Source organism: Vipera ursinii, assembly GCF_947247035.1.
Source record: "Vipera ursinii genome assembly, chromosome: 2".
Lineage (NCBI taxonomy): Eukaryota > Metazoa > Chordata > Lepidosauria > Squamata > Viperidae > Vipera > Vipera ursinii.
The window spans coordinates 23,195,740-23,221,811 of NC_139513.1; the positions used below are offsets into that span (position 1 = coordinate 23,195,740).

The window sequence follows — 26,072 nt, forward strand, 5'->3', positions numbered from 1 at the left end:
TGTGGTGGGAAATAGATACAGTGGTACAAAAAAGTATTTAGTCAGCCACCAATTGTGCAAGTTCTCCCACTTAAAAAGATGAGAGAGGCCTGTAATTTTCATCATAGGTATACCTCAACTATGAGAGACAAAATGGGAGGAAAGAATCCAGGAAATCACATTGTAGGATTTCTAATGAATTTATTTGCAAATTATGGTGGAAAATAAATATTTGGTCAATAACAAAAGTTCATCTCAATACTTTGTTATATACCCTTTGTTGGCAATGACAGAGGTCAAACGTTTTCTGTAAGTCTTCACAAGGTTTGCACACACTGTTGCTGGTATTTTGGCCCATTGCTCCATGCAGATCTCCTCTAGAGCAGTGATGTTTTGGGGCTGTCGCTGGGCAACACGGACTTTCAACTCCCTCCAAAGGTTTTCTATGGGGTTTAGATCTGGAGACTGGCTAGGCCACTCCAGGACCTTGAAATGCTTCTTACGAAGCCACTCCGTTGCCCGGGCGGTGTGTTTGGGATCATTGTCATGCTGAAAGACCGAGCCACGTTTCATCTTCAATGCCCTTGCTGATGGAAGGAGGTTTTCACTCAAAATCTCACGATACATGGCCCCATTCATTCTGTCCTTTACATGGATCAGTCGTCCTGGTCCCTTTGCAGAAAAACAGCCCCAAAGCATGATGTTTCCACCCCCATGCTTCACAGTAGGTATGGTGTTCTTTGGATGCAACTCAGCATTCTTTCTCCTCCAAATACGACGAGTTGAGTTTTTACCAAAAAGTTCTACTTTGGTTTCATCTGACCATATGACATTCTCCCAATCCTGTTCTGGATCATCCAAATGCTCTCTAGCAAACTTCAGACGGGCCCGGACATGTACTGGCTTAAGCAGGGGGACACGTCTGGCACTGCAGGATGTGAGTCCCTGGCAGCGTAGTGTGTTACTGATGGTAGCCTTTTTTACTTTGGTCCCAGCTCTCTGCAGGTCATTCACTAGGTCCTCCCGTGTGGTTCTGAGATTTTTGCTCACCGTTCTTGTGATCATTTTGACCCCACGGGGTGAGATTTTGCGTGGAGCCCCAGAATGAGGGAGATTATCAGTGGTCTTGTATGTCTTCCATTTTCTAATAATTGCTCCCACAGTTGATTTCTTCACACCAAGCTGCTTGCCTATTGCAAATTCAGTCTTCCCAGCATGGTGCAGGTCTACAATTTTGTTTCTGGTGTCCTTCGACAGCTCTTTGGTCTTGGCCATAGTAGAGTTTGGAGTGTGACTGTTTGAGGTTGTGGACTGGTGTCTTTTATACTGATAACAAGTTCAACCAGGTGCCATTCATACAGGTAACGAGTGGAGCCTTTAAGAGGAGCCTCTTAAAGAAGTTACAGGTCTGTGAGAGCCAGAAATCTTGCTTGTTTGTAGGTGACCAAATATTTATTTTCCACCATAATTTGCAAATAAATTCATTAGAAATCCTACAATGTAATTTCCTGGATTCTTTCCCCCCATTTTGCCTCTCATAGTTGAGGTGTACCTATGATAAAAATTACAGGCCTCTCTCATCTTTTTAAGTGGGAGAACTTGCACAATTGGTGGCTGACTAAATACTTTTTTGTCCCACTGTAACTTTTAGCAAATAAAACAAGACTATATTCAAATAGATAAGATGTGTATTTTGAATATTAGATTCTGTTATGAATTGAGATGAGGGAAACTGGTTACCTAAAGCCTGGAAATTAAAAATATCAAATGTTAAATTTGAATATTGATGGGAAACTAAAAATTGGGAAAACTCAATAACAGGACATTGATAGCCTATAAAGATTGAATGTAAAAGTAATTAAGATATGTATAAGCTAAAAATTTATTGATAAATGTAATAATGATGTTTTCACTTAGTTGATATGATAAGAACTGTAGTAGCTTAAAAACGAGATAGTTGCTATTAAGGGAAAAAGAGAGGAAATATTTAATGTTATAACTTGAAGTTTGTACTAAAGAATTTTGTATGTTATTGAACTATTGATTAACCCAGCCACCACGTTGCTTTTTAAATACTTAAATGTAAAATTAAAAAATAAAATAAAATACTATTTAAAAAAGAAAGTTTGTGAAAACAAGGGGTGTCTGGCTTTCCTTTTACACACTGCTGCCTGCATGCTGAGGAAATACACCCAGCTTCTTTGGAAACCTGGACAGATGCCCTGGACACAAGCTGGCTTGGAGAGATCTTTGGTGAGTGGCAAAGGGAAATTTTTCTGGTTGTGTTAGCTTTTTGAGGTCTTCTGGTTTTGCCATGTTTGATTCCTGTTATCCAAAGAACAGTTGCTTCTTCCATTTCAGGGATGATGGTCATAGCATCCTCGGTAAGTAGTGATAAACCCCATAAGCCATCTAAGGTTCTGACTATCACCGCAATAACAAAGGAATATATACCATTGGGTCCTGTATCTGGAACCAAAAGAAATTGTTTAGCCTAACTACTTCTATCTCGCTTCTATAATCAGCATTTGTGTCAGGGACAAATTTCAGAGAAGTGTGGGAAACATGTACATGGATGGGATATACTGAAGGAGGGAATAAGGGATTGTACAAGAGTGATTGATGTCTTCCTTGTGAAAGGAATAGATTATTATTCAGAAATTTCTAATGAGACTACAGATCGATAGAAGAAGCCACCTGAAGTCATAAATTCTGACAAGCAGTTGTAGCTAGCCTAAACCATGTTTTCGTAGATTCTCGCGGGTGTCTGTATGTGTAGATCTAGAGTCTTGGGTTTCTTCCCGCGTTCCTTTCATCTTCAGAAAGTTGTGGCGACGTTTCGACGAAATCCCATCCGTCATCATCAGGCCGGAGTGTTCCTCCTGCTGCTTCCAGGAGCAATGCGTGGTCAAATGTTAACTATTTAGATTACCTTGCTAGGCCCCAAACATGGGGCAAATCTTTATTTCCTGTTTTCAGCCTATCTTGAAGGCCATCGAACAGGCTGTAGTCACACCGGACAGTTCATACACTTGAGTAAATTACTAACAAAGAATTAAGGGAGACTGAAATGCATTTCAGTCTCCCTTAATTCTTTGTTAGTAATTTACTCAGATATAGATATAGATATAGAGATAGAGATAGAGATAGAGATAGAGATAGAGATAGATAGATAGATAGATAGATAGATAGATAGATAGATAGATAGATAGATGATAGATAGATAGATAGATAGATAGGTAGGTAGGTAGGTAGATAGATAGATGATAGATAGATAGATAGATAGATAGATAGATAGATAGATAGATAGATAGATAGATACTCAGGCATGTCAAACTGCCGGCCCGTTAACCGGATGCATCACGATGAAACCGTGCCCACCCCATTGCCGGCAATAGGGAAAAAAGTCGCAATATGTCGCACGTCACATGACATCGCGAGTTTGACATGCCTGCATAGATAGATAGATAGACAGATAGATAGATAGATAGTTTGACCTTTTCTCAGAGGCAAAGACAAAATCTTTTTTTCACTACTCATAGTATTTCACATTGTCATTGAATAGCTTTGTGTCAATCCACCTTTGATCCAAAAAGCTGAGGGCTGGCTACCTAGAATTTCTTTGTGATTTACAACCCAGTAAAACCTTAGAGGGGGCATTATATGTTTAAATACTTGTTTGAATATGATTAAAATAACAGATGATTTTAGAATGAAAGATATCATTTAGAAATAAAATAGTATTTTTTTTTCTTTTTGTGGATATGGAAAATATGAAAATAAGAGGATTGGTATGAATAAAATGTTTAGCTATACAAATGTAATTAATATTGAGAAAATCATAACTGACAAAGATACTTCAAATATTGATGGGAAATTAAACTTTAACAAAAGCATGAGAAACAGATTATTGATTTATGAATTGATATTATTGTTATTTGTATAACATTAGTAAAATATGACGATGTTTATATCAACCTTTGTATACATCAATAGTACCAAGAATTGTAACTGTGTAATGAGGGGAATATGGAAAATATATGGGGAAGAAAGGAGGATCAGGGGAAAAAATACTGGATGGTGCAGTACTGAATCGATTTATATTGAAGAAATTAACGTTAAATATGTTGCTTACTAAGCATAGAAGATTGTAATTCTTAAAAATTAATAAAACATTTTTTTAAAAAAAACTCTCCAATCTCTGCATTATTCCCAAATCAGAGAATGAGAAATCAGAATTTGTTATAGGCAAATTTGTGAGTCTGCCAATAGGCCAGAATTTCCCAGTTCTTCCTTTATGCTCCCTTTAAATCTTCCTGTGCTGTGCTTTTATAGCATCACCAGAGTAGTCCAGTAAGGTGTTTCTGAACTCCAGAAACTTTAAGATGTGAAGTCCACACATCCTAAAGTTGCTGAGGCTGATAAACATTGTTCTAGCAGCTCCATATTTATCCTGCCATAAAAACATTAGCCACAACAATGATGTATTTGTTGACCTTTTGTGTTCATTTTGCTGGCTGTTTATATGGTTTGCCAGTCTTGGGGGTGGGTAGGGGTGGGCTGCTTGAGAAGAGCAAAGCCAAGGGTGGTGGGGTTCAAAAAAAAAAAGCCAAGGCGGTGACTGCAACTATTTCAACACACATAAAAAAGGATAAGGCTTTTGTCACTTGTTTATGGCTATTATCTTGCCTATTGAACCCTCTCCCTGTGGACACTCCTGGGTTAAAATAAATCAGGCTAGTAATTAATATACTAAATGCAAAATGAAAATGTTCCTTTATGGATCAGTAATCCCTTAATTCCAATTTGCATGTTTGGAAATTTACCCTGTATTAGACTCAGATATCAGGTAGTCTTTCAGTGATAACATATTTTCTCAACGATAACCAATGACTCGTTGATTTGTGAAATTGGGACCTAACTGCTTCACCAGCTTTCATATTAAAAGCTGAGATAGGCAAACATCAGATTTGCATTTCCCCCAACAATATAACCATGGTTGCTATCAAATTGAAGCTGCTCATATCCAGAGGACAACTATAAGTCTGTTTCTTTTGTGAATCTCCATAAAGTATCAGATATCCACAGCGTATCAGATACTCTATAAAGTATCAGAACAAAGGATGGACAAATGTGCTGAACTAGAAATGCAGGCCATATTTATATACGTACGTGTTTTGGATGTCTCCTCAAAAATCCTTCCAGGAGGGCAAATATTGACTGGTCTAAAATCAGCCACTCAGCCTCATAGCTGACAGGATTGGAGTCCAGCATCTCCCAGTCTGTTTAATCTAACGCTCTTCACAACGCTTTCCTCATTGCAGCAATCAAAAATATTTAGCACATGTTAGCGATCAAACTAACAGACAAACAAACAGTAGAGAGAAAGCGTGCTACTACCTAAAGGCCCAACTTCTTAATATAGTTCAGATAAAATTTTATTTTACCTGGTTCCAGAGGCACAGAGATCGGACTTTGCTGTTTTCTGGCTTGAATGTTAAGCCCCAAGTAGCCTTCTTCATCCTCCATTTGACAAGATGTTCTTCAGAGTGCCCTTTGAAGAATGTGTTTGTGTGTGTGTGTGTGTGTGTGTGTGTGTGTGTGTGTGTGTGTGTGTGTGTGTACGTGTGCTTTTCTGAGCCTGCAGTTCTTTGAGAGAAGCAGCAGAACTGACCACTTGTGGTAAAGAAGCAACAGAGGGAATGAGGCCTCTGGCTTGACCACCTCTCAGCACCTCTGCTCCGCTCTTGATGGCTCAATGGTGCCAATGAATTTGTTTCCAAAAAAGGCTGTAAAGAAAGGTCACAGGGCAGCTCTGGTTCATTCAGCCATTCACTTCATTTCCACCCCCCTGTGACAAAACAGCCAATAAATACTGCATCAGCCGACTACAGAAATCTGCAGGCCTTGCCATTAATGCTCAAGCATATCTGCCTGAAGAATGCAAGGTGAAAGGTGGAGCTGTTAAATGCTTTCTATGCTTCAACCAAGATTAAATTATCTCAGGATGAAAGTACCCATAAAAAGAGGAAGTCCAGACCTCTGCCTCGTATAGGGAACGGTTGCTGGAATTGGGTATGTGTAGTTTAATGAAGAGAAGGGTGAGGGGTGTCATGATAGCAGTGTTCCAGTATCTCAGGGGCTACCACAAAGAAGAGGGAGTCCAGCTATTCTCCAAAGCACCTGAAAGCAGGACAAGAAGCAACGGATGGAAACTAGTCAAGGAGAGAAGCAACCTAGAACTAAGGAGAAACTTCCTGACAGTTAGAACAATTAACCAGTGGAACAACCTGCCTCCAGAAGCTGTGAATGTTCCAACACTGGAGGTTTTTAAGAAGAGACTGGACAGCCATTTGCCTGAAATGGTATAAGGTTTCCTGCCTGAGCAGGGGGTTGGACTAGATGACCTCCAAGGTCCCTTCCAACTTTATTATTATTATTATTATTATTATTATTATTATTATTATTATTATTATTATTATTATTATTATTATTATTATTATTATTATTGGCCCCAGGCCCTTACCAGGCTGGTTCTAAAAGGAAAACACAAGTTTTTGTCAGGCCAATAGATGCTTCTAAGGATGCAGGCGCAAAAATCTATTTAATATGTTTATTTTTTATGTATTATTAAATTTATATGCTACCCATCTTGCTATGAAAAAGCATCTCTGGACTTCAGATTTCATTGCCTTTTTTCATTTTCCATTTTTCTATCCAGCTTGTGATCAATTATGTTTACAAGAACCTTAGAGTTTTGCCAAGCCAAATACAAGAGTTCATTTAGTGACTTATAACGGTTCATCAAAATTATAACAGCACTGAAAAGTGACTTATGGTCATTTTTCACACCTACGACTTTAGCACAGCTCCATGGTCACATGATCAAAATTCAAATGCTTGGCAACTGGCTCGTACTTATGACGGTTGCACTGTCCTGGGGTCATGTTTACACTTTTTGTGATCTTCTGACCAGGAAAGACAAGGAGGAAGCCAGATTCACTTAATAACTGTGTTGCTAACTTAACAACCGCTGTGATTCACTTAACAACTGTAGCAAGAAAGGTCATAAAATGGGCATAAACTTTGGGCTCAATTGTGGTTGTAAGTCAAGGACTACCTATGGCCCCTATCCAATGCCTGTGGATTTTGTTTTTCCCTAAATTAAGGATGCTGCATTTGTCCTTGTTAAATTTCATTCTATTATTTTTCAGCCTATTTCTCCAAACTACTGTATCAAGCTCATTTGGAAAGTTGTTTCTGCCTTCACAAGTCTTAGCTAATTCATCTGGTTTGGTGTCATTTACAGATTAGTTAAGTAATCCTTCTGTCAGGACCCACTTCAATCCACATCTTAGGAAATAAGAACTCTTGGATGCAAGTTTAGTCCAAAAGGAAAATGTTTACTAGGATGGAATCGATTGTGGCAATACAAGACGGAATCTAACAAAGTTACATTTCAATCCTATATAAAGCATTCCCATTTCAGCCCCCTCCCCTCATCCATTTGGTCAGGCTCTCATCAGTTGCTTAGGTGTCAGGCCCTTCCGTGGGAAAGGGAACTCTCCTTGGTTTTATGGTTATTGCTTTCCTTTTTCAGTTGTAAATGAAGACGCAATCCAGATCTGTCTCTCCCCCTCCCTCCCCCAGTTCAAATGTTCCCTGTTGTTAGAAGATCACCTTAAGTCTATCCTCTTCCCCCCCCCCTTCGGAGAGATGGCAGAATCCCCAGAATAAGCACATTGTTCTACCTATACATTTATGAAATGTGATATAAATGGATTCTGACACCTTCCTCCTCTTCAACAGATTATTAATAAATCATGGATGAGTATAAGGGCTTCGCAACCAGGTCTGAACACGTCCACATATCTTAAAATTACCAAATCTGTACTCTCAACCATGGCAATTTGAAAATGGGTGTATTTCAACTACTAGAATTCCATACCAAACCATGCCACTGCTTAGACATTCCTGGACTGTTTCCATGAACTTAAAGCTGGATTTTCGCTCTTCCAGTCAACTCTTCCATATTGCCCATTTTTCCCCTTTACCAACTCCTATGTTTGTTCTTTTTGATTTACAGATTTTCTCTAAGGTTAAATCCTCCTGCTATCTTCTACTCCCCCCCCCTTTTATGGGAATTGTGATGCTGCTTTTAATATCTTTTCTAAGAATTCTGATGTCTTTGGGCCTCTTATTCCCGTTAACGTCTTCTACCGTAGAATCACGCTGTAGTTGATATTGCCTTATTAAAATCCACTTCTTTGAAGGTCAACTCACCTTTAGGTTCCTAAATATGAAGAATTGCAGCATTACACAGCTACTTTTCATCAGCATTTCTACTAGTATTAATGCTACTTTATCTTTTTTTAAAAAAAACAGTTCATCTTTTTTTAATGAGCTCAAGTGCCTTGCACAGGGAAAGCTTTTAATTTTATTGTCACAATAGTTCTACGAGATTGAGAGAAAAAGTGACTGATACGTTCTACTCTACTGGTACAGAATGCAGCCGCGAGAGTTGTGTTGGGAGTCTCCCGATACTCCCATGTTACACCTCTGCTCCGTGAGCTGCACTGGTTACCAGTTGTCTTCCGGGTGAGATTCAAGGTACTGGTAATGGTGTTTAAGGCCCTTCATGGCATGGGTCCGGAGTACCTTAGGGAACACCTGCTGCCGGCATCAACTTCCCTCCGCCCTGTGCGTTCCCACAGAGAGGGCCTCCTCAGGGTGCCACCGGTCAGAGAATGTCAGTTGGTGGCCCCCAGGGGGAGAGCGTTCTCTGTGGGCGCCCCGGAGCTATGGAATCGGTTACCGGTTGAGCTCTGGATGGCGCCCGACCTTCGCTCCTTCCGTCGCGACCTAAAGACATTTTTATTCGAACAAGCCGGCCTGGCCTGATGGGGGATGGGTGGGGTTTCTTTTATTGTTATCTTAATATTTGTAATTACTGTTTTTAGTCGGGCATATATTTAATCCTTTTTAACTTTTGTATTTTTGTATTTTTTATGCTTGCCCTGTTCACCGCCCTGAGTCCTTTGGGAGAAGGGCGGTATATAAATAAAATTATTATTATTATTATTATTATTATTATTATTATTATTATTATTATTATTATTATTATTATTATTATTATTATTTATTTATTTATTATTATTATTATTATAGGCCCCAGGCCCTTACCAGGCTGGTTCTAAAAGGAAAACACAAGTTTTTGTCAGGCCAATAGATGCTTCTAAGGATGCAGGCGCAAAAATCTATTTAATATGTTTATTTTTTATGTATTATTAAATTTATATGCTACCCGTCTTGCTATGAAAAAGCATCTCTGGACTTCAGATTTCATTGCCTTTTTTCATTTTCCATTTTTCTATCCAGCTTGTGATCAATTATGTTTACAAGATCCTTAGAGTTTTGCCAAGCCAAATACAAGAGTTCATTTAGTGACTTATAACGGTTCATCAAAATTATAACAGCACTGAAAAGTGACTTATGGTCATTTTTCACACCTACGACTTTAGCACAGCTCCATGGTCACATGATCAAAATTCAAATGCTTGGCAACTGGCTCATACTTATGACGGTTGCACTGTCCTGGGGTCATGTTTACACTTTTTGTGATCTTCTGACCAGGAAAGACAAGGAGGAAGCCAGATTCACTTAATAACTGTGTTGCTAACTTAACAACCGCTGTGATTCACTTAACAACTGTAGCAAGAAAGGTCATAAAATGGGCATAAACTTTGAGCTCAATTGTGATTGTAAGTCAAGGACTACCTGTGGCCCCTATCCAATGCCTGTGGATTTTGTTTTTCCCTAAATTAAGGATGCTGCATTTGTCCTTGTTAAATTTCCTTCTATTATTTTTCAGGCTATTTCTCCAAACTATCAAGCTCATTTGGAAAGTTGTTTCTGCCTTCACAAGTCTTAGCTAATTCATCTGGTTTGGTGTCATTTACAGATTTGTTAAGTAATCCTTCTGTCAGGACCCACCTCAATCCACATCTTAGGAAATAAGAACTCTTGGATGCAAGTTTAGTCCAAAAGGAAAATGTTTACTAGGATGGAATCGATTGTGGCAATACAAGACGGAATCTAACAAAGTTACATTTCAATCCTATATAAAGCATTCCCATTTCAGCCCCTCCCCTCATCCATTTGGTCAGGCTCTCATCATTTGCTTAGGTGTCAGGCCCTTCCATGGGAAAGCGAACTCTCCTTGGTTTTATGGTTATTGCTTTCCTTTTTCAGTTGTAAATGAAGACGCAATCCAGATCTGTCTCTCCCCCTCCCTCCCCCAGTTCAAATGTTCCCTGTTGTTAGAAGATCACCTTAAGTCTATCCTCTTCCCCCCCCTTCGGAGAGATGGCAGAATCCCCAGAATAAGCACATTGTTCTACCTATACATTTATGAAATGTGATAAAAATGGATTCTGACACCTTCCTCCTCTTCAACAGATTATTAATAAATCATGGATGAGTATAAGGGCTTCGCAACCAGGTCTGAACACGTCCACATATCTTAAAATTGCCAAATCTGTACTCTCAACCATGGCAATTTGAAAATGGGTGTATTTCAACTACTAGAATTCCACACCAAACCATGCCACTGCTTAGACATTCCTGGACTGTTTCCATGAACTTAAAGCTGGATTTTCGCTCTTCCAGTCAACTCTTCCATATTGCCCATTTTTCCCCTTTACCAACTCCTATGTTTGTTCTTTTTGATTTACAGATTTTCTCTAAGGTTAAATCCTCCTGCTATCTTCTACTCTCCCCCCCTTTTATGGGAATTGTGATGCTGCTTTTAATATCTTTTCTAGGAATTCTGATGTCTTTGGGCCTCTTATTCCCGCTAACGTCTTCTACCATAGAATCACGCTGTAGTTGATATTGCCTTATTAAAATCCACTTCTTTGAAGGTCAACTCACCTTTAGGTTCCTAAATATGAAGAATTGCAGCATTACACAGCTACTTTTCATCAGCATTTCTACTAATATTAATGCTACTTTATCTTTTTTTTAAAAAAAAACTGTTCATCTTTTTTTAATGAGCTCAAGTGCCTTGCACAGGGAAAGGTTTTAAATTTATTGTCATAATACTGTAGTTCTACGAGATTGAGAGAAAAAGTGACTGATACGTTCTACTCTACTGGTACAGAATGCAGCCGCGAGAGTTGTGTTGGGAGTCTCCCGATACTCCCATGTTACACCTCTGCTCCGTGAGCTGCACTGGTTACCAGTTGTCTTCCGGGTGAGATTCAAGGTACTGGTAATGGTGTTTAAGGCCCTACATGGCAGGGGTCCGGAGTACCTTAGGGAACACCTGCTGCCGGCGTCTACTTCCCTCCGCCCTGTGCGTTCCCACAGAGAGGGCCTCCTCAGGGTGCCACCGGTCAGAGAATGTCGATTGGTGGCTCCCAGGGGGAGAGCGTTCTCTGTGGGCGCCCCGGAGCTATGGAATCGGTTACCGGTTGAGCTCCGGATGGCGCCCGACCTTCGCTCCTTCCGTCGTGACCTAAAGACATTTTTATTCGAACAAGCCGGCCTGGCCTGATGGGGGATGGGTGGGGTTTCTTTTATTGTTATCTTAATATTTGTAATTACTGTTTTTAGTCGGGCATATATTTAATCCTTTTTAACTTTTGTATTTTTGTATTTTTTATGCTTGCCCTGTTCACCGCCCTGAGTCCTTTGGGAGAAGGGCGGTATATAAATAAAATTATTATTATTATTATTATTATTATTATTATTATTATTATTATTATTATTATTATTATTATTATTATTATTATTATTACTTGTGGAGAAAGTTGAATTTTCCCAATCTAAATTTAATATGAATTGCATGCTCCAACACTCGAAGTTTTTAAGAAGAGATTGGACAGCCATTTGTCTGAAATGGTATACAGTTTCCTGCCTGAGCAGGGGGTTGGACTAGATGACCTCCAAGGTCCCTTCCAACTTTATTTACCGTATTTATTATTATTATTATTATTATTATTATTATTATTATTATTATTCTGTAAATAATATAGGTAGTCCTCAACTTATGAACACAACTGAGCCCAACATTTCTGCTGCTACGTGAAACATTTCTTAAGTGAATTTTGCCCCGTTTTATGACCTTTCTTGCCATAGTTGTTTAAGTGAATTGCTGTGATTGTTAAGTTAGGAACAGGTTTGTTAAGTGAATCTGGCTTCCTCACTGACTACTTGTCAAAAGGTTGCAAAAGGTGATCACATGACCCTGGACACTGCAACCTGGACACTGCAACCGTCATAAATATGAGCCAGTTGCCAAGCATCCAAATTTTCATCACCTGACTGTGGGGATGCTGCAACAGTCATAATCATGAAAAATGGTTGTAAGTCACTTTTTTAAGTGCTGTTGTAACTTTGAACGGTCACTAAAAGAGCTGTTGTAAGTCGAGGACTACCTGTACTCTGACTCACCTAATTTTTATGTCCGCAAATCTGTGGGAAGATTTAGAGAAAAAAAATGTTTCTACCCAGTTCTGAGTAATATATACAAATTTACAGCCAATTCTGAAGTTTGTCTCTGAGCTATGCATTCATTAGACTTTCCATTTCTTCTGTTAGAGCAGTGGTGGCGAACCTATGGCACGCGTGTCAGAGGTGGCACTCAGAGCCTTCTCTGTGGGCAAGCATGCCATCGCCCCAGCTCCACCACCTCCTGTGGCCCCCTCCTCACCAGCAGCCCCCCAAGAGGAGAGTCACCCTGGGCGCAGCCTGCATGGAGCAGCGCAGTCAAGGACATGGCAGCCGGGCAGCAAGGACAAGACTCCGCCCTCGCACCCCATCGCATGCAGATGATGCTGCAGGGCGCAGACAGAGAGTGTGGCTGCCATAACGCTGCTGGACCATCTGGGTGATCTGCTGTGGTGGGCCATGGAGGCAGTGGGTGGCCCTGCGGGCAGGAGAGGCGGGGGCGGGCCAGGGGCAAGGCGGTTTTGGGGCACTCGGTCTCTAAAAGGTTCACCATCACTGAGGATCAGATTCAACCGCACTGATGGAAATTACTCAAGACCTACTAACCACAATCAAAAATAGGATGTGGTTAGAGGATTTACTTTATCCCTTAGCTTTATCTAAAGGCAAGAGGATTGCAATGTAGATTAAAAAATGATGAAAAATATTGTGTAGTGGGTTCTGGACCGCATGGCAATGAGAGGCAGATGAGTACAGCAAGTCAGCTCTTTATTAGTGATAGGACTGTACTGAACAAAGGGGGTTACCTGTACCCCTTATGTACCTTGCCAGTGCTTTTTTTGTAAAAGAAAAAGGTGTCGGAACTCACACGTTATACAACCCGCCTTGCCTACCCTACAAGGTTCCATCCAAAAAAGGTGCCAGAACTCCGTTCTGAGCGTTCAATGAGAAAAAAAGCCCTGTACCTTGCCAGGTACACTCTTGGCCAATCCAATCATCTGAATCTCCCGCCGAAAGCTATCCATCCAATCTGGCAATGGTACAGTGCCACCTGGTGGTATTTGCTGAGCTGCTGCTTAAACCCCATACATAACAAAAACACATTATAATTGAGGCTATTTTAAATGCTAGCTATAATAAAAGCCTGGAGCTTTCTTAAGCCTTCTAGGCATGGGGAAAAGATGCCAGTTACTATTACGCCACTAAGGAAAAGCTTTCTTTTTTCCTTCCCACCTTTCTTCATTTTTTTTATTTCTCCAAGATTGAGATGTTTTATTTTTCAGAAGCCTCCAAACAGGCTTTTATCATGCCAGCCCCTTCCCTGTTTGAAGATTATGAAGATTTTATTTGACCTTAGATTACTTTAGAGTTTTGTTTTTTGTATTGTTTTTACTTTGTTCACCACCCAGAGTTTCTTTTGATAGGTAAGGGAACTCTGAAGTGGTTAGATCTAATCAACAGTGTGTTTGAATTCTTAACCCTTGCCTACCAGAGTCTTTGGCATTTATCATATCTGGAGATACTCTGATAATTCTTATAGGACTTTGTTCTGTTATTTGTTGTTATTCTTATAGGACTTTGTTCTGATAGTTGTTCCTTTTGTGCTTTCCAACATCACTGATGCATTTCTGGCGCTTTGGAGTGGTGTTCACCGAAGAATCCACTTCTTGATGTGTATTGTCCATTCATTATTTTTCCTGTCTACTTTTTCAAGTCCTTCACAATGGAGATCAGAGATTCTGGGAGAAGGCATCCATCAAATTCACCTCCAGAAATGTTTTTCAGGAGGATCTCTCAGGATGATCCAAATCAAGACACGACCAGAGTTAATACAAGGCTCTGCCATTCCCCAGATTGTAAAGCTATTGACTATAATCTAGCTAAATGGACTAAGTGGGGAAACAGGCCTACTTATTTCACACAAAATACATTTATACATCCTACCCAACCTGGCACAATCGAAGGAAATTCAATGTGGTTAAAGGAGTCAGCACTTCCCAGTGCAATGCTGATTCTTGCAACCCAACGTGCTTCGAGATAAACAGATCAGCAGATTTCTCAGCATCATTTGGACTATCGATGGAACCGGGCACAAATATGGCTTCAGGTTGATCCTATTATACCACCAACCCAGAAACATTTTTGAGTTTTTCATTCTTTTTACGATGAACTGGAAGTCACAGTTGAAATTCCCTCAGCACTAAAGAAACTTTTTATCGATCTGGCCAAAAGAATTGTTCCATCTCTAAGTGTGACTGTTACATGTGTGGGAATACTAACATCGGTGAACAATGATCTTGGAAAGCACATGAAATAAATGCTACTGCCCTGACTAGTCAAAATCTCACTTGAAAAGCCACCAATAGACCCAATGTGTGGACTCTGACCACTTCCATAGCTGGAAACCTCCGTTTTAAAAACAGAAGGTTTTGGTAAAGACCTTGGGGAGATTTAGGTGTGAACATCTCTTGTAAGTGAGAGCATCCTTTTGGTGAATTACCACCAACTCAGCCCAACCCCCAAATCCCCTGGCAAACATTCCCCAACTGTTTACCTTATGGACCAATTTAACAGATGCCACTCTCACACTCTACGGATGTATAACATTGCCTAAAGCACGTTGAGAAGGCTTCCTGATCAAGGGAAACGTGAGCGCCCCCTCCTGCCCCCGCATGGGAAACGCTCCGTCTCTCCTTGTTCCAGGAGCGCTTTCCGTTCACAGAAAATCCACCAGAGGGCGGCCTCTGCAAAGAGAAAGGAACTCCACGCACTTCAGCGTTGGGCCGCTGAGGCCGGTTGGCAAGGAAGTGACATCGGTAAGCCTTGCCTTTCTAGGATGCTGGACTCGCTCTCTTTAACCCTTTGAACTTCGCAGGCGGTTGAAAAGGCTGCAAGAGAGTCTTGAAGGAGGGAGCCGCAGCTGACAAAGGAGGTTGTTTGTCTGTGTTTGTGTGTATGTTTGTCTCTGTGTGTGCTAGTCTAGACCACGTACGTTGCCCTCAGGAAGAAATCCAGATGCCAGAAAGGAAAGGAGGGGATCTAGATCGTCCTTCACGCCCTATTTCCTGGGTAGTGGGAGAGCTTGCATGGCAAATCTCAAGGAGGAAATAAGAAAAGGTTTGAAAATGCAAAAGATTATGCCTAGGTTCTCACTCTGTGCTGGATGACAGTAAACTAGGTTTTACTCCTCTGCAGCTCAATTTGTTTTAGGAGGGTAAACAGATGATTATGTTAAGCTTTATGTATTTAAGCCTTTGTGTTTCATGTGAACTGAGCCCCTGGATCTGATTGACCCTTTTGTGCTTAGGACACATTGTGTGAACCTGACTTCCTGTGTGAAGGAAGGAAGAGAAATGGAGCGTCCTAAGCCATGGTCAATTGAATGGCATTACATTTTTTGTGAATTGAATTTTCATGCTTTGTTAACCTGTTCTGAGTTTTTGTATGCTGTGTGAACCCTGCTGATAGGTAAATGTAGATCTATATTTTTACAAAGCAAGTAAAAACAATGTAGAAATGATCCAAAATGCCAAATACACTGAATCTTCTTGATTGATGTCATCAGTTTACCAGGCCAAAAAAATACATCCTTCTATGGCGATGAGTATAGATGAATGATCCAATCCATTACGTTCTAGTTGTTGGAATTTATTTTCTATCAGAGAATTGCAAAAGGAAGTCATTTGTTCATCTTCTTTAAAGACAAAGTTATCTCTTTGGCAAAGAGGGTTAATGGCTTGTTCTGATTCCCATGGCTAGATGAACATTGCTATGAATGAAAAAGAATTTGGTTTCCTTGAACTCATTTGGATTTGTGTTACAGGACGGAGAAAGAATGGCGAGCCTTCCTTTAGCAAGTGGGGGAACTGGAAAAGGCCCTTCCATTGTTCAGTCTGGAATCGGTGAGGAGATCTGGGCAAGAACTGGCCAGAAGATCCTGGACGATGGAACCATCCTTTCACCCCTTCAGTCCTGGAATTTTAGGAGCATCCGGCATCAGGAGGATGAGGGTCCCCGAGGACTTTGCAGCCGACTGCACTACTTTTCTAGCCAATGGTTGAGACCGGAAAAGCAGACAAAAGCGCAGATGCTGGACCTGGTTGTTCTGGAGCGGTTCCTGGCGCTTCTGCCCCTGCAGATGGAGAGCTGGGTGCGGGAGTGTGGAGCAGAGAGCAGCTCCCAGGCGGTGGCCCTGGTGGAAGGCTTCCTCCTGAGCCAGGAGGAGGAGAAGAAGGAGCAGGCTGAGTTGCAGGTGAGAGGACTTCCTCTTGGGAGCCCAGAAGGACTTGAATATAATAATATGTTCAAATTTTTCTTTCCTTTTAAAAATATCATTAAGCTTATCAAGATATAAAACGCAAAAAAAATGAAAATAGTAGGAACTGGTGGGAATTGAAGAGAAAGACGTATAGGGTAAAGAGGGAAAAAGGAAAATGATTGACTTCTGACTCTTTAGTGCAGTCAAATAAAATGGTAACATTACAGCCTCCAACTTCTACTTTTACATCCTTAATGTGTACTAGAACTAGCCCCTGACCTTCGTTCATTCCGCCGGGACCTGAAGACCTGGCTCTTCGAGCTCTCCGGCCCAGGCTGAGAATTTTTAACTGGGGTTTTTATTTTTTTAGGGATAATTTAATCTTTTTTTTAAATTGTTTTTAACTTTTGTATTGGTTTGGTTTTAAATACCCTGTAAACCGCCCTGAGTCCTTCGGGAAAGGGCGGTATATATAACTAATAAAATAAAATAAATAAAATAAAATAACAAGAAACTCTAAATTTCATTTTTTTAATCCCAAGAAAAAAATCCAGAAGTGATTTCCAAGTAGAAACAAGGTTGGATGTGTTCTTTTCTTTAACTAAAGCAGTTAATTTTGCCATCTCTGCTAGTGCCATGAGTTTTTCCAGCAACTTCTCCATTATGGCAATTAACGTATCCTTCCGTTTTTGTGCAAAAAGCATTCTTAATGCTCTAAACATATAAAACAGCAAAGATTGAGATTGTTTCTCAATCTCTTTGTCTGTTAAAGTCCCTGGTTTTGTTTTTATACCCACTTTGAGAATCTTCTGCAGTAAAATGTAAATCTTACACAAAGTATTTCTTTGGTTTGTCCACCAAAATGGAAAAAGGTTTCTTGTTTACATTTGTATTTTGAACATGTATTTGAATTTCCTTTATACATCTTTGGCCAGTTATCACGCATTAAATAGAATTGATACATCATTTTATAAAAAATTTGTTTCAAATTATAATTTAATAGAAATTTTAAAGTTTTCACCCAAATATCTTCCTGTTGTTCAGGCATTATATTATACACACAATTCTTTGCCATTCGATCAATATATTCAAATTCTTAATGCCTCCTTACCAGAGTTCCCTGGCATTCATACTATGTGGAGATGCTTCACTAATCTTTCTATAGTTGCTTATCCTTTCTAGAAGAAAGATTTTGCAGAGCCCTTTATTTCTTACTTTCCAGCCTAATTGATCGATACTGAGTGCTTTGCAGTAAAAAACCACTTCATGATGTTGGATGACCATTAATTCTTTTCTCCTTCATACTATGTCAAGTCCTTTACAATGGACATCAGAGATCCTGAAAGAATGAGGCATCCTTCAAATCTCCCTCAAGAACTGTTTTTCAGGAGGATCTCTGAGGAAGATCCAAATCAGGACACTTCAAGAGGTAATAATGAGGTCCTTCCATTCCTCTGATAAATCCTAACTTTCTTATCTTCTGTGTTTTCTATAGCATTTCATTAATTATGCTTCTTCAAATTCTATCTCCCTCACAGGGAAGAATAGAAGGAAGTTGACACTTTCTTTTGGGGGAACGGAAACCATGATTGAACCTCCAGCTCAGGTGAGAGAAGAACATTCATTTACTAGATTTGTATTTTCCTTTTCCCTCAGGAAATCAGCTGATGTACATAGTACAGGTAGTCCTTGATTTATGACCACAATTGAAACCCAAATTTTTGTTTCTAAACAACACATTTGTTAAGTGACCTTTGCCCCATTTTATGACCTTTCTTGCCACATGTGTTTAGTCAATGACTGCAGTTGTTAAGTTTGTAATACGGTTGTTAAATGAATCTGGCTTCCCTATTGACTTTGCTCTGAGAACGTCACAAAAGGTGATCACGTGACCCAAGGACCCTGGAACCGTCATAAATATGAGTCAGTTGCCAAGCATCTGAATTTTGGTCATGTGGCTAAGGGGATGCTGCAGCAGTCGTAAGTGTGAAAACTGGGCATAAGCCATTTTCCCCGGTGCCGTTGTAACTTTGAACAGTCACTAAAAACTGTTGTAAGTAGAGGACTATCTCTACTGTCTTCTTCCATTGTCCCCTCTGCTTTTGATTGGGGATTTTTTTAGGATTTTTTTTTTAAGAGTACTACTTTAAAAACAAAACTCTTTCCCCTAATTATTCTCCCAACTTTTCAGTAAATAATGTTTTACAGATATTTTCAAAGCACCCATTCTTTCTTTAATTCTTTGAGTTGCATTTGTGCAAGGATCCTCAAAAGTATTTTATATTCACACCGGGATATTAACATTTTTAAAAGCTTTATTTACAATCATTGATAAGAAAATAAGTGATTAAGAAGAAAGATTTTTAAAATCCCAAGACAGTGACCATATAGAAATGCCTCCAAATAAAAATTGTTCTGAAAGAGCACATAATCAAGGCCCTGTTGGCTTGCAAAATACCTTTTCATCCCCTGAATTGTGCCTGGATTTGGAGGCCAAACCATCCAGCTTTGCAAAGGCTAAGAAATGCCTTCCTCAAAAAATGTTCTCCATTTTCTTATTTACTGTCGAGTCAATGGCTCAGACTACTAGCAGTTTCCTTGCAATCGGAGGAGGGGCAGAGTCTCTGGATATTGATGGCACACAACACAGATCCATGGCTGATCTCTCCCAGCTCTTTCATGAAGGTGTTGAGGATGAATAGGATTGCTCCTTCTTAGCCACTTCTTAAAATTCTACGAAGAATCCCTTCCCCTACAGAGACATTTTTTTAAAAATCCCATTTATATCCCACCCTTCTCCGAAGACTCAGGGCGACTTACAATCTAAGCACAAATTAAAGTGCTTATGCCTTTAAACCCAGGTTAAACAAGTTAGTGTCACTGATTGGTGGGTTTTCCAAGGGCCACGTGCTAATTGATTTCTCTGGACTGAGTGCCTTTTGATTGAGGATGGATGAATTGATCCTGGCTGGCCGGCTGGATATTTGGTAAATCCAGAAGGATCCTGAGGTTGATCCAGAAGGAAATTGGAGTTACTTAACTGAATGGCACTGAAAGTCCTACAAAATCATTCAAGTTGGTGAAACCTGTCTAAAACATTTCTTCAATCAAAAGCTTTTTCTTCTCTCCTAAACTCACCTAAACTATGGAATCCTACTAAACATAGCCAATTACCTTAGTGCATAGCTTTGCTTTGGGAATTTCTAAACAATAGGACAGATCCTATAGTCCCTCCTCAATCTGTTCTGTCTTTTTTTGTCTTTCAGGACGGTCTTCTGCCCTTTGAGGAGGTGGCTGTGTATTTCTCAGAGGAGGAATGGTCTCTGCTGGATCCTCACCAGAAAACGCTGCATTGGGAAGTCATGCTGGACAATTATAAGAACGTGGCCTCTCTTGGTAAGGGTTTCCTATTTTGCAGTCCGGCAGTCTAGGAAAACACTTTGTAGTCAGATGCCACGGATTACTTCTTATGAAGTCATCTCCAAATAGATGTCCTCTCTTCAGAGGGAGAAGGAAAAGTCGTGCTGTTCCACTGCTCCTAGGAAGGAAATAGGTCAATGGCATTCTGCTTAGATATATTCTATCCCATTTGTTTTTCTATTTCTATCTAAACATATTAGTGACAAAGTAATTCCTTGGTTTGCAGTAATACCAAACTTCATCAAACAGTTTTCAGCTATTTTGGCCCAGGAATTCTAAGCAGGGACTTACTTTGCAGTATACATCCAGTCATAGTCATATCTGTCCATTCTCGTAGGTACAAAGGAATAATTCCCCATCTCAGCTAGGCATAGTTACGGATGCCAATCGATGCTTGCATGATGGTTGATTAGACAAGGGCTTTAACCATCCTGGCACATAGCCAGGACATTCTGTAATAACCTTTGAAGCTCCTCCCACTGACTAGATAAGATATAGGACTGACTAACAACTAGACTACATTTCCCAGAGGCCATCTCTTAAGGAGACAGCGTTTAACCCTTTAAATGCTAAATGCTCTAACACAGTTCTTAATTCCTAAGCTAGCTATATAATGGACCAGAGTTACATACTGGTCCAGCACAGCCTTTTACAAGTTTTTATGCCTCACGAATAGTGATATTATCATTTCTATACCAAACTGTTATAATTATACAAATATACAATATAATGTAATCTGGCAAAATACCTGAAGGCAATTACAGGTAGTCCTCGAGTTACAAATATAATGGAGCCTGCCCATTTCATTCGTAACTCAAAAATTCATGGGAATAAATCCTGTACCTCGAAGAAGATCACCTCCTGCTTTCACCCACATATTTGCTAATTGAATGCATGGGCAAATAGGCGGTTCATTATTTGCACGTGAGGTATCTCGGTGGGGAAGGCCATGGAGGGCCTAGTGATGGAACAGGCCCCCAAGGCCTCCACAATTCACAAAGATTTCTCATGCTTCCCCCTCCATTTCTGCCCTGGAAGATTGACCTACCTTGAAAGGATCCATCTCTTCTTTGCCGGGTTCCTGCTTTTCTGGCATAGGAGGGTCAACGGAAGCTCCTATGTGCTGTAATATCATGCGAGTTCAGGCACCCATCCTCTTTCGCAGAGAATGAGTGCCTGAACTCTCACGATGCTTGTTATGCCTATCTCCTGCTCCCCCACACCCCGAACTCGAGCCACATGGCCACCGCCCTTGGCTTCTGTTCTGCCAACGGAGTCCTGTAGATCAGGTTTCTGAAAGCCCACGGACTCATCCCCTGGCCTCCTTTCCGGGCAGCAGCAGCCTGGAAAAGGCCTCCGAATCCCGGAGTGGGCCTTCGGAGGCAATTGGAAGCCTCCCCCAGCTTCCGTTCCATTTTCTGTTGCAGAGAAAGAGGCCTAAACTCCCGTGAGATCATTCGAAATCAGTAGTGTGCGATCTCACATCAGTGATCTCACGTGATCTTGTGCTACTTTAGGCTTCCATTTTCTATGAAAGCACCAAAGGCCTAGAACAGCCAAGAAAGCAAAGGTGCATACCCACAGTCCTTGTGTCTAGGGAGACTGGGGTGCAGGGGGAGGAAATAGCTAGGGTGAATGTTGCAGTGCTACTGTGGTCATTCCTGAGGGTGAATGACTGCCGTAGTGTGGAAAATTCGTAATTTCAGGAGTTTTTCGTAAACACTACTGGGTGATTATCGTGTAAATTCGAACGTCCGCTAAGGGAAGGTTCATAACTCAGGGATTATCTGATTTCTGACAGGGTGATCTTTTCCCCTAACATTTCTATCACTTTCATTTCTTTTTTCTTTTGAAGGTGATAATGAGAATGACAATAAAGTCGCTAGAGAACTAATGAAAGTGTTCAAACAAAGAGACGTAATGGATAAGCCTGCAATTCGGACGGGATTCCAAAGGCAGGAAAGAAACACTTCAAATAATTGGAATAAGGAAAGATCATCTTCCATTGATGCTCAGATGCAGGATTTTATTGATCAACGAGGAAAAATAAAGAAAGAATACATTGGGAAAGGTTTAAGACTATTCAGAGACACAATAGATGTAAATGAGCACTATCTATCCCAAGTCAAAGGACAAGATTATATATGCAAAGACAAAGGAAAAAATTACAATTGGACTTTCACACTTTCTCAAGAAAATGGGTCTGTTATGTCACAGAAAAGTTTTCACTTGGGAGAGAAGCCAAATAAATGCACTGAGGATGGAAATAAGACTGTTTATAAAAAGATAAGCACAAGGGAGAAGCTATATAAATACAGGAAGTGTGGAAAGGGCTTCAGCAAACCAATGCATCTTACATCTCAGCAAAGGATCCACGTAGGAGAGAAGCCATATAAATGCACGGAGTGTGGAAAGGGTATCAGGAGAAAAAGTGAACTTATATCCCATCAAATGATACACACAGGGGAGAGGCCATATAAATGCATGGAGTGTGGAAAGGACTTCAGGATAAAGTGGCATCTTACATCCCATCAAAGGATCCACACGGAGGAAAAGCCATATAAATGCACGGAGTGTGGAAAGGGCTTCAGAACAAACACTCAACTTACATTCCATCAAAGGATACACACAGGGGAGAGGCCATATAAATGCAAGGAATGTGGAAAGGGCTTCAGTCAACACCATACACTTACATCCCATCAAAGGATACACACAGGGGAGAAGCCCTATAAATGCATGGAGTGTGGAAAGGGCTTCAAGACAAACAATGAACTTACATCCCATCAAAGGTTACACACAGGGGAGAAGCCCTATAAATGCATGGAGTGTGGAAAGGGCTTCAGGACAAGCAGTGAACTTACATCCCATCGAAGGATACACACAGGTGAGAGGCCATATAAATGTATGGAGTGTGGAAAGGATTTCAGAACAAGCTGTGAACTTACATCCCATCAAAGAATCCACACGGCGGAAAAGCCATATAAATGCACAGAGTGTGGAAAGAGCTTCAGAACAAACAGTCATCTTACAGTCCATCAAAGGATCCACACAGGAAAGAAGCCCTATAAATGCATGGAATGTGGAAAGGGCTTCAGTCAACACCATACACTTACATCCCATCAAAGGATACACACAGGGGAGCAGCCCTATAACTGCATGGAGTGTGGAAAAGGCGTCAGGAGAAACAGTGAACTTATATCCCATCAAATGATACACACAGGGGAGAAGCCGTATAAATGCATGGAGTGTGGAAAGGGCTTCAGGACAAAGTGGGAAATTACATCCCATCAAAGGATCCACACGGTGGAAAAGCCATATAAATGCACGGAGTGTGGAAAGGGCTTCAGAACAAACGCTCATCTTACAATCCATCAAAGGATACACACAGGGGAGAAGCCCTATAAATGCATGGAATGTGGAAAGGGCTTCAGTCAACACCATACACTTACATCCCATCAAAGGATACACACAGGGGAGAAGCCCTATAAATGCATGGAGTGTGGAAAGGGCTTCAGAACAAACAGTTATCTTACAGTCCATCAAAGGATACACACAGGGGAGAAGCCCTATAAATGCATGGAGTGTGGGAAGGATTTCAGAAGAAACAGTCAACTTACATCCCATCAAAGGATCCACACAGGGGAAAAGCCATATAAATGCACGGAGTGTGGAAAGGGCTTCAGAACAAAAAGTCATCTTACAGTCCATCAAAGGATACACACGGGAGAAGCCCTATAAATGCATGGAGTGTGGAAAGGGCTTCAGGACAAAGTGGCAACTTACATCCCATCAAAGGATTCACATGGAGGAAAAGCCATATAAATGCACGGAGTGTGGAAAGGGCTTCAGAACAAACACTCATCTTACAATCCATCAAAGGATCCACACAGGAGAGAAGCCCTATAAATGCATGGAATGTGGAAAGGGCTTCAGTCAACACCATACACTTCCATCCCATCAAAGGATACACACGGGAGAAGCCCTATAAATGCATGGAGTGTGGAAAGGGCTTCACCCGAAATAGTCATCTTATTTCCCATAAAAGAATCCACATGGAGCTCAGTCTATGGATTTCCAATTTACACAGACTGAATTCTGAAAAGAAGGTTGGTGTTTTTTGTCTTTTTCATCCTTCTAACTTAGAGGCCTTGAGAGATGAATTTAGTAACGAAAATGAAAACAATGGGCATGTGCCATTATAATTATTATAAGTTTTGAATTTATGCATGTATAGGTTCATTTTATTTTATTTTTTCAGTAATGCGCTTCCTGCTCCCCAATTGACATGTTTCTCCCACTTGGTCATAGCTCTCAAAAGGATGTGAAGACATTCAAAAGCTGCTGCTTCCCCAAGCACAAATGAAAAAATAGAAAAATCAAATGTATACCCTTGGTGTAGAACTGGGGCACCCCAAATGTAATCAAATTTGCATTCTCAGTGTACAACTGAGACCTGAGTCAACCAGTATCTATGGAGAAAGAGGGAACATTATTCATTCCAAGGCCTGAAGATGTATGAGGGAATTGCCACATGCCCATCAATGTTTAGCGTCTGGGAAGAACTGAAACGATGCGAATTCCTCTCTCAAAAACGAAGCCAGAACGACCAGAAGCCCCACAAGTGATTGTGCAAATTATTTTCAAGCATTTTGCTATTCTATAGTGTGATGAGGGCTGAGAAGAAGTCTAAATTCGATTTAAATAAAATTAAATATCAGCGCTGTGGTTATGTTCGAGTCATGTATTATACTCATGTATTAAACTCTAGTTGCTTTAAAAATGTATTAACACATGAAAGTTTTTGGAAGGATTTGAGAAGCTCATGTTTGAAGCTTTTTATTTAATTGTCAATTCTGTGTCAAACTGGACAGTAAGACTGAAAAGAGCAGAGAGGTTAACTGAATTCTTTTTAACCCCTTTTTTTCTCTCCATCTATATTCTTTCTTTCACTAATTGTACCTAAATCTCTGTTTTTCCCCTCTTGCATTGTCACCTACAAATCCAGAAGAATCTCTTCAAACCATTGGAATCTTCAGGACTTGCACTTAAAGGAGAATTTGTACTTTAGTTTTTCTCTGTTCATTCCTGATCTATGGATTGATGGGTCCCAGTATCATTGCTGGGGCTAGTCCAGATTCTTGCCTCTGAATGACAATTTTTGGGTCATAGAGTTAAGCCAGAAGAGATAAGGCCTGTCACAAGCCAGAACTTTATTTAAGGAGCTGCTAATGTGTCGCCATCTTGTCTCCTCCGTGCAAGCACATCTTCCTGAGGTGTATTCCCTACGTAATAAACAATAAACTAGAAAAAGAAGGATTATGAGGGATAAATAAAACAGGGATGAATGAAGAAAGAAATGAAAGGCAAGGCAAGGGAAAAAGTGGATAAGAAAAACAAGAACATGATAGTCAATGGAAGGACTAATTAATTAATAAAAGAAATTGAATAGTTGGCAACTAAATGATCTCTGTTATTTCAAATAATATGTATAATAATAGAGGGAGATCTATTTGATGATCTAAAAGCGCTGACATGGGAGGCTAGTTGGCAAAGGAAGAAAGCCAGAATGAGGCTGAAGAAAATTGGGGTTTTATTTATTAGAGGGGATTTCATATTAGTAATTAGAGGGTTAAAGCAGAAGTTGAGATAAGTAGAATTTGGGTCATTAAATTGAAAATTGGAAATTAGTTGAAAGTAAGGATTCTATTTGTTTAATATTTAAAAATTAGACCCAAAAGAAAAAAATATGAATATGTTTGCTTTATTGATTAACCCAGACAGTATATATAATGGTTTTGATTTATTAAAGGGGATAAGGTAAAGGTAAAGGTTCCCCCGCACATGCGTGCTAGTCGTTTCCGACTCTAGGGGCCGGTGCTCATCTCCGTTTCAAAGCCGAAGAGCCAGCGCTTGTCCGAGGACGTCTCCGTGGTCATGTGGCCGGCATGACTAGACGCCAAAG

General features: G+C 40.3%; 1 protein-coding gene across 1 annotated transcript; it reads left to right on the forward strand.

Annotated features, from left to right (window-relative positions):
- Positions 1-15,329: 15,329 nt before the first annotated feature.
- LOC310634787 (zinc finger protein 287-like) lies at positions 15,330-23,321 on the forward strand (the record flags this gene model as incomplete). Its single annotated transcript, XM_083353324.1, has 7 exons — positions 15,330-15,549; positions 16,256-16,684; positions 18,005-18,119; positions 18,229-18,296; positions 19,957-20,086; positions 21,966-22,526; positions 23,236-23,321. Exons 2-7 carry the CDS (start codon positions 16,268-16,270, stop codon positions 23,319-23,321), a joined length of 1,377 nt encoding a protein of 458 aa, XP_083209450.1. The 5' UTR covers positions 15,330-15,549; positions 16,256-16,267.
- Positions 23,322-26,072: the final 2,751 nt, after the last annotated feature.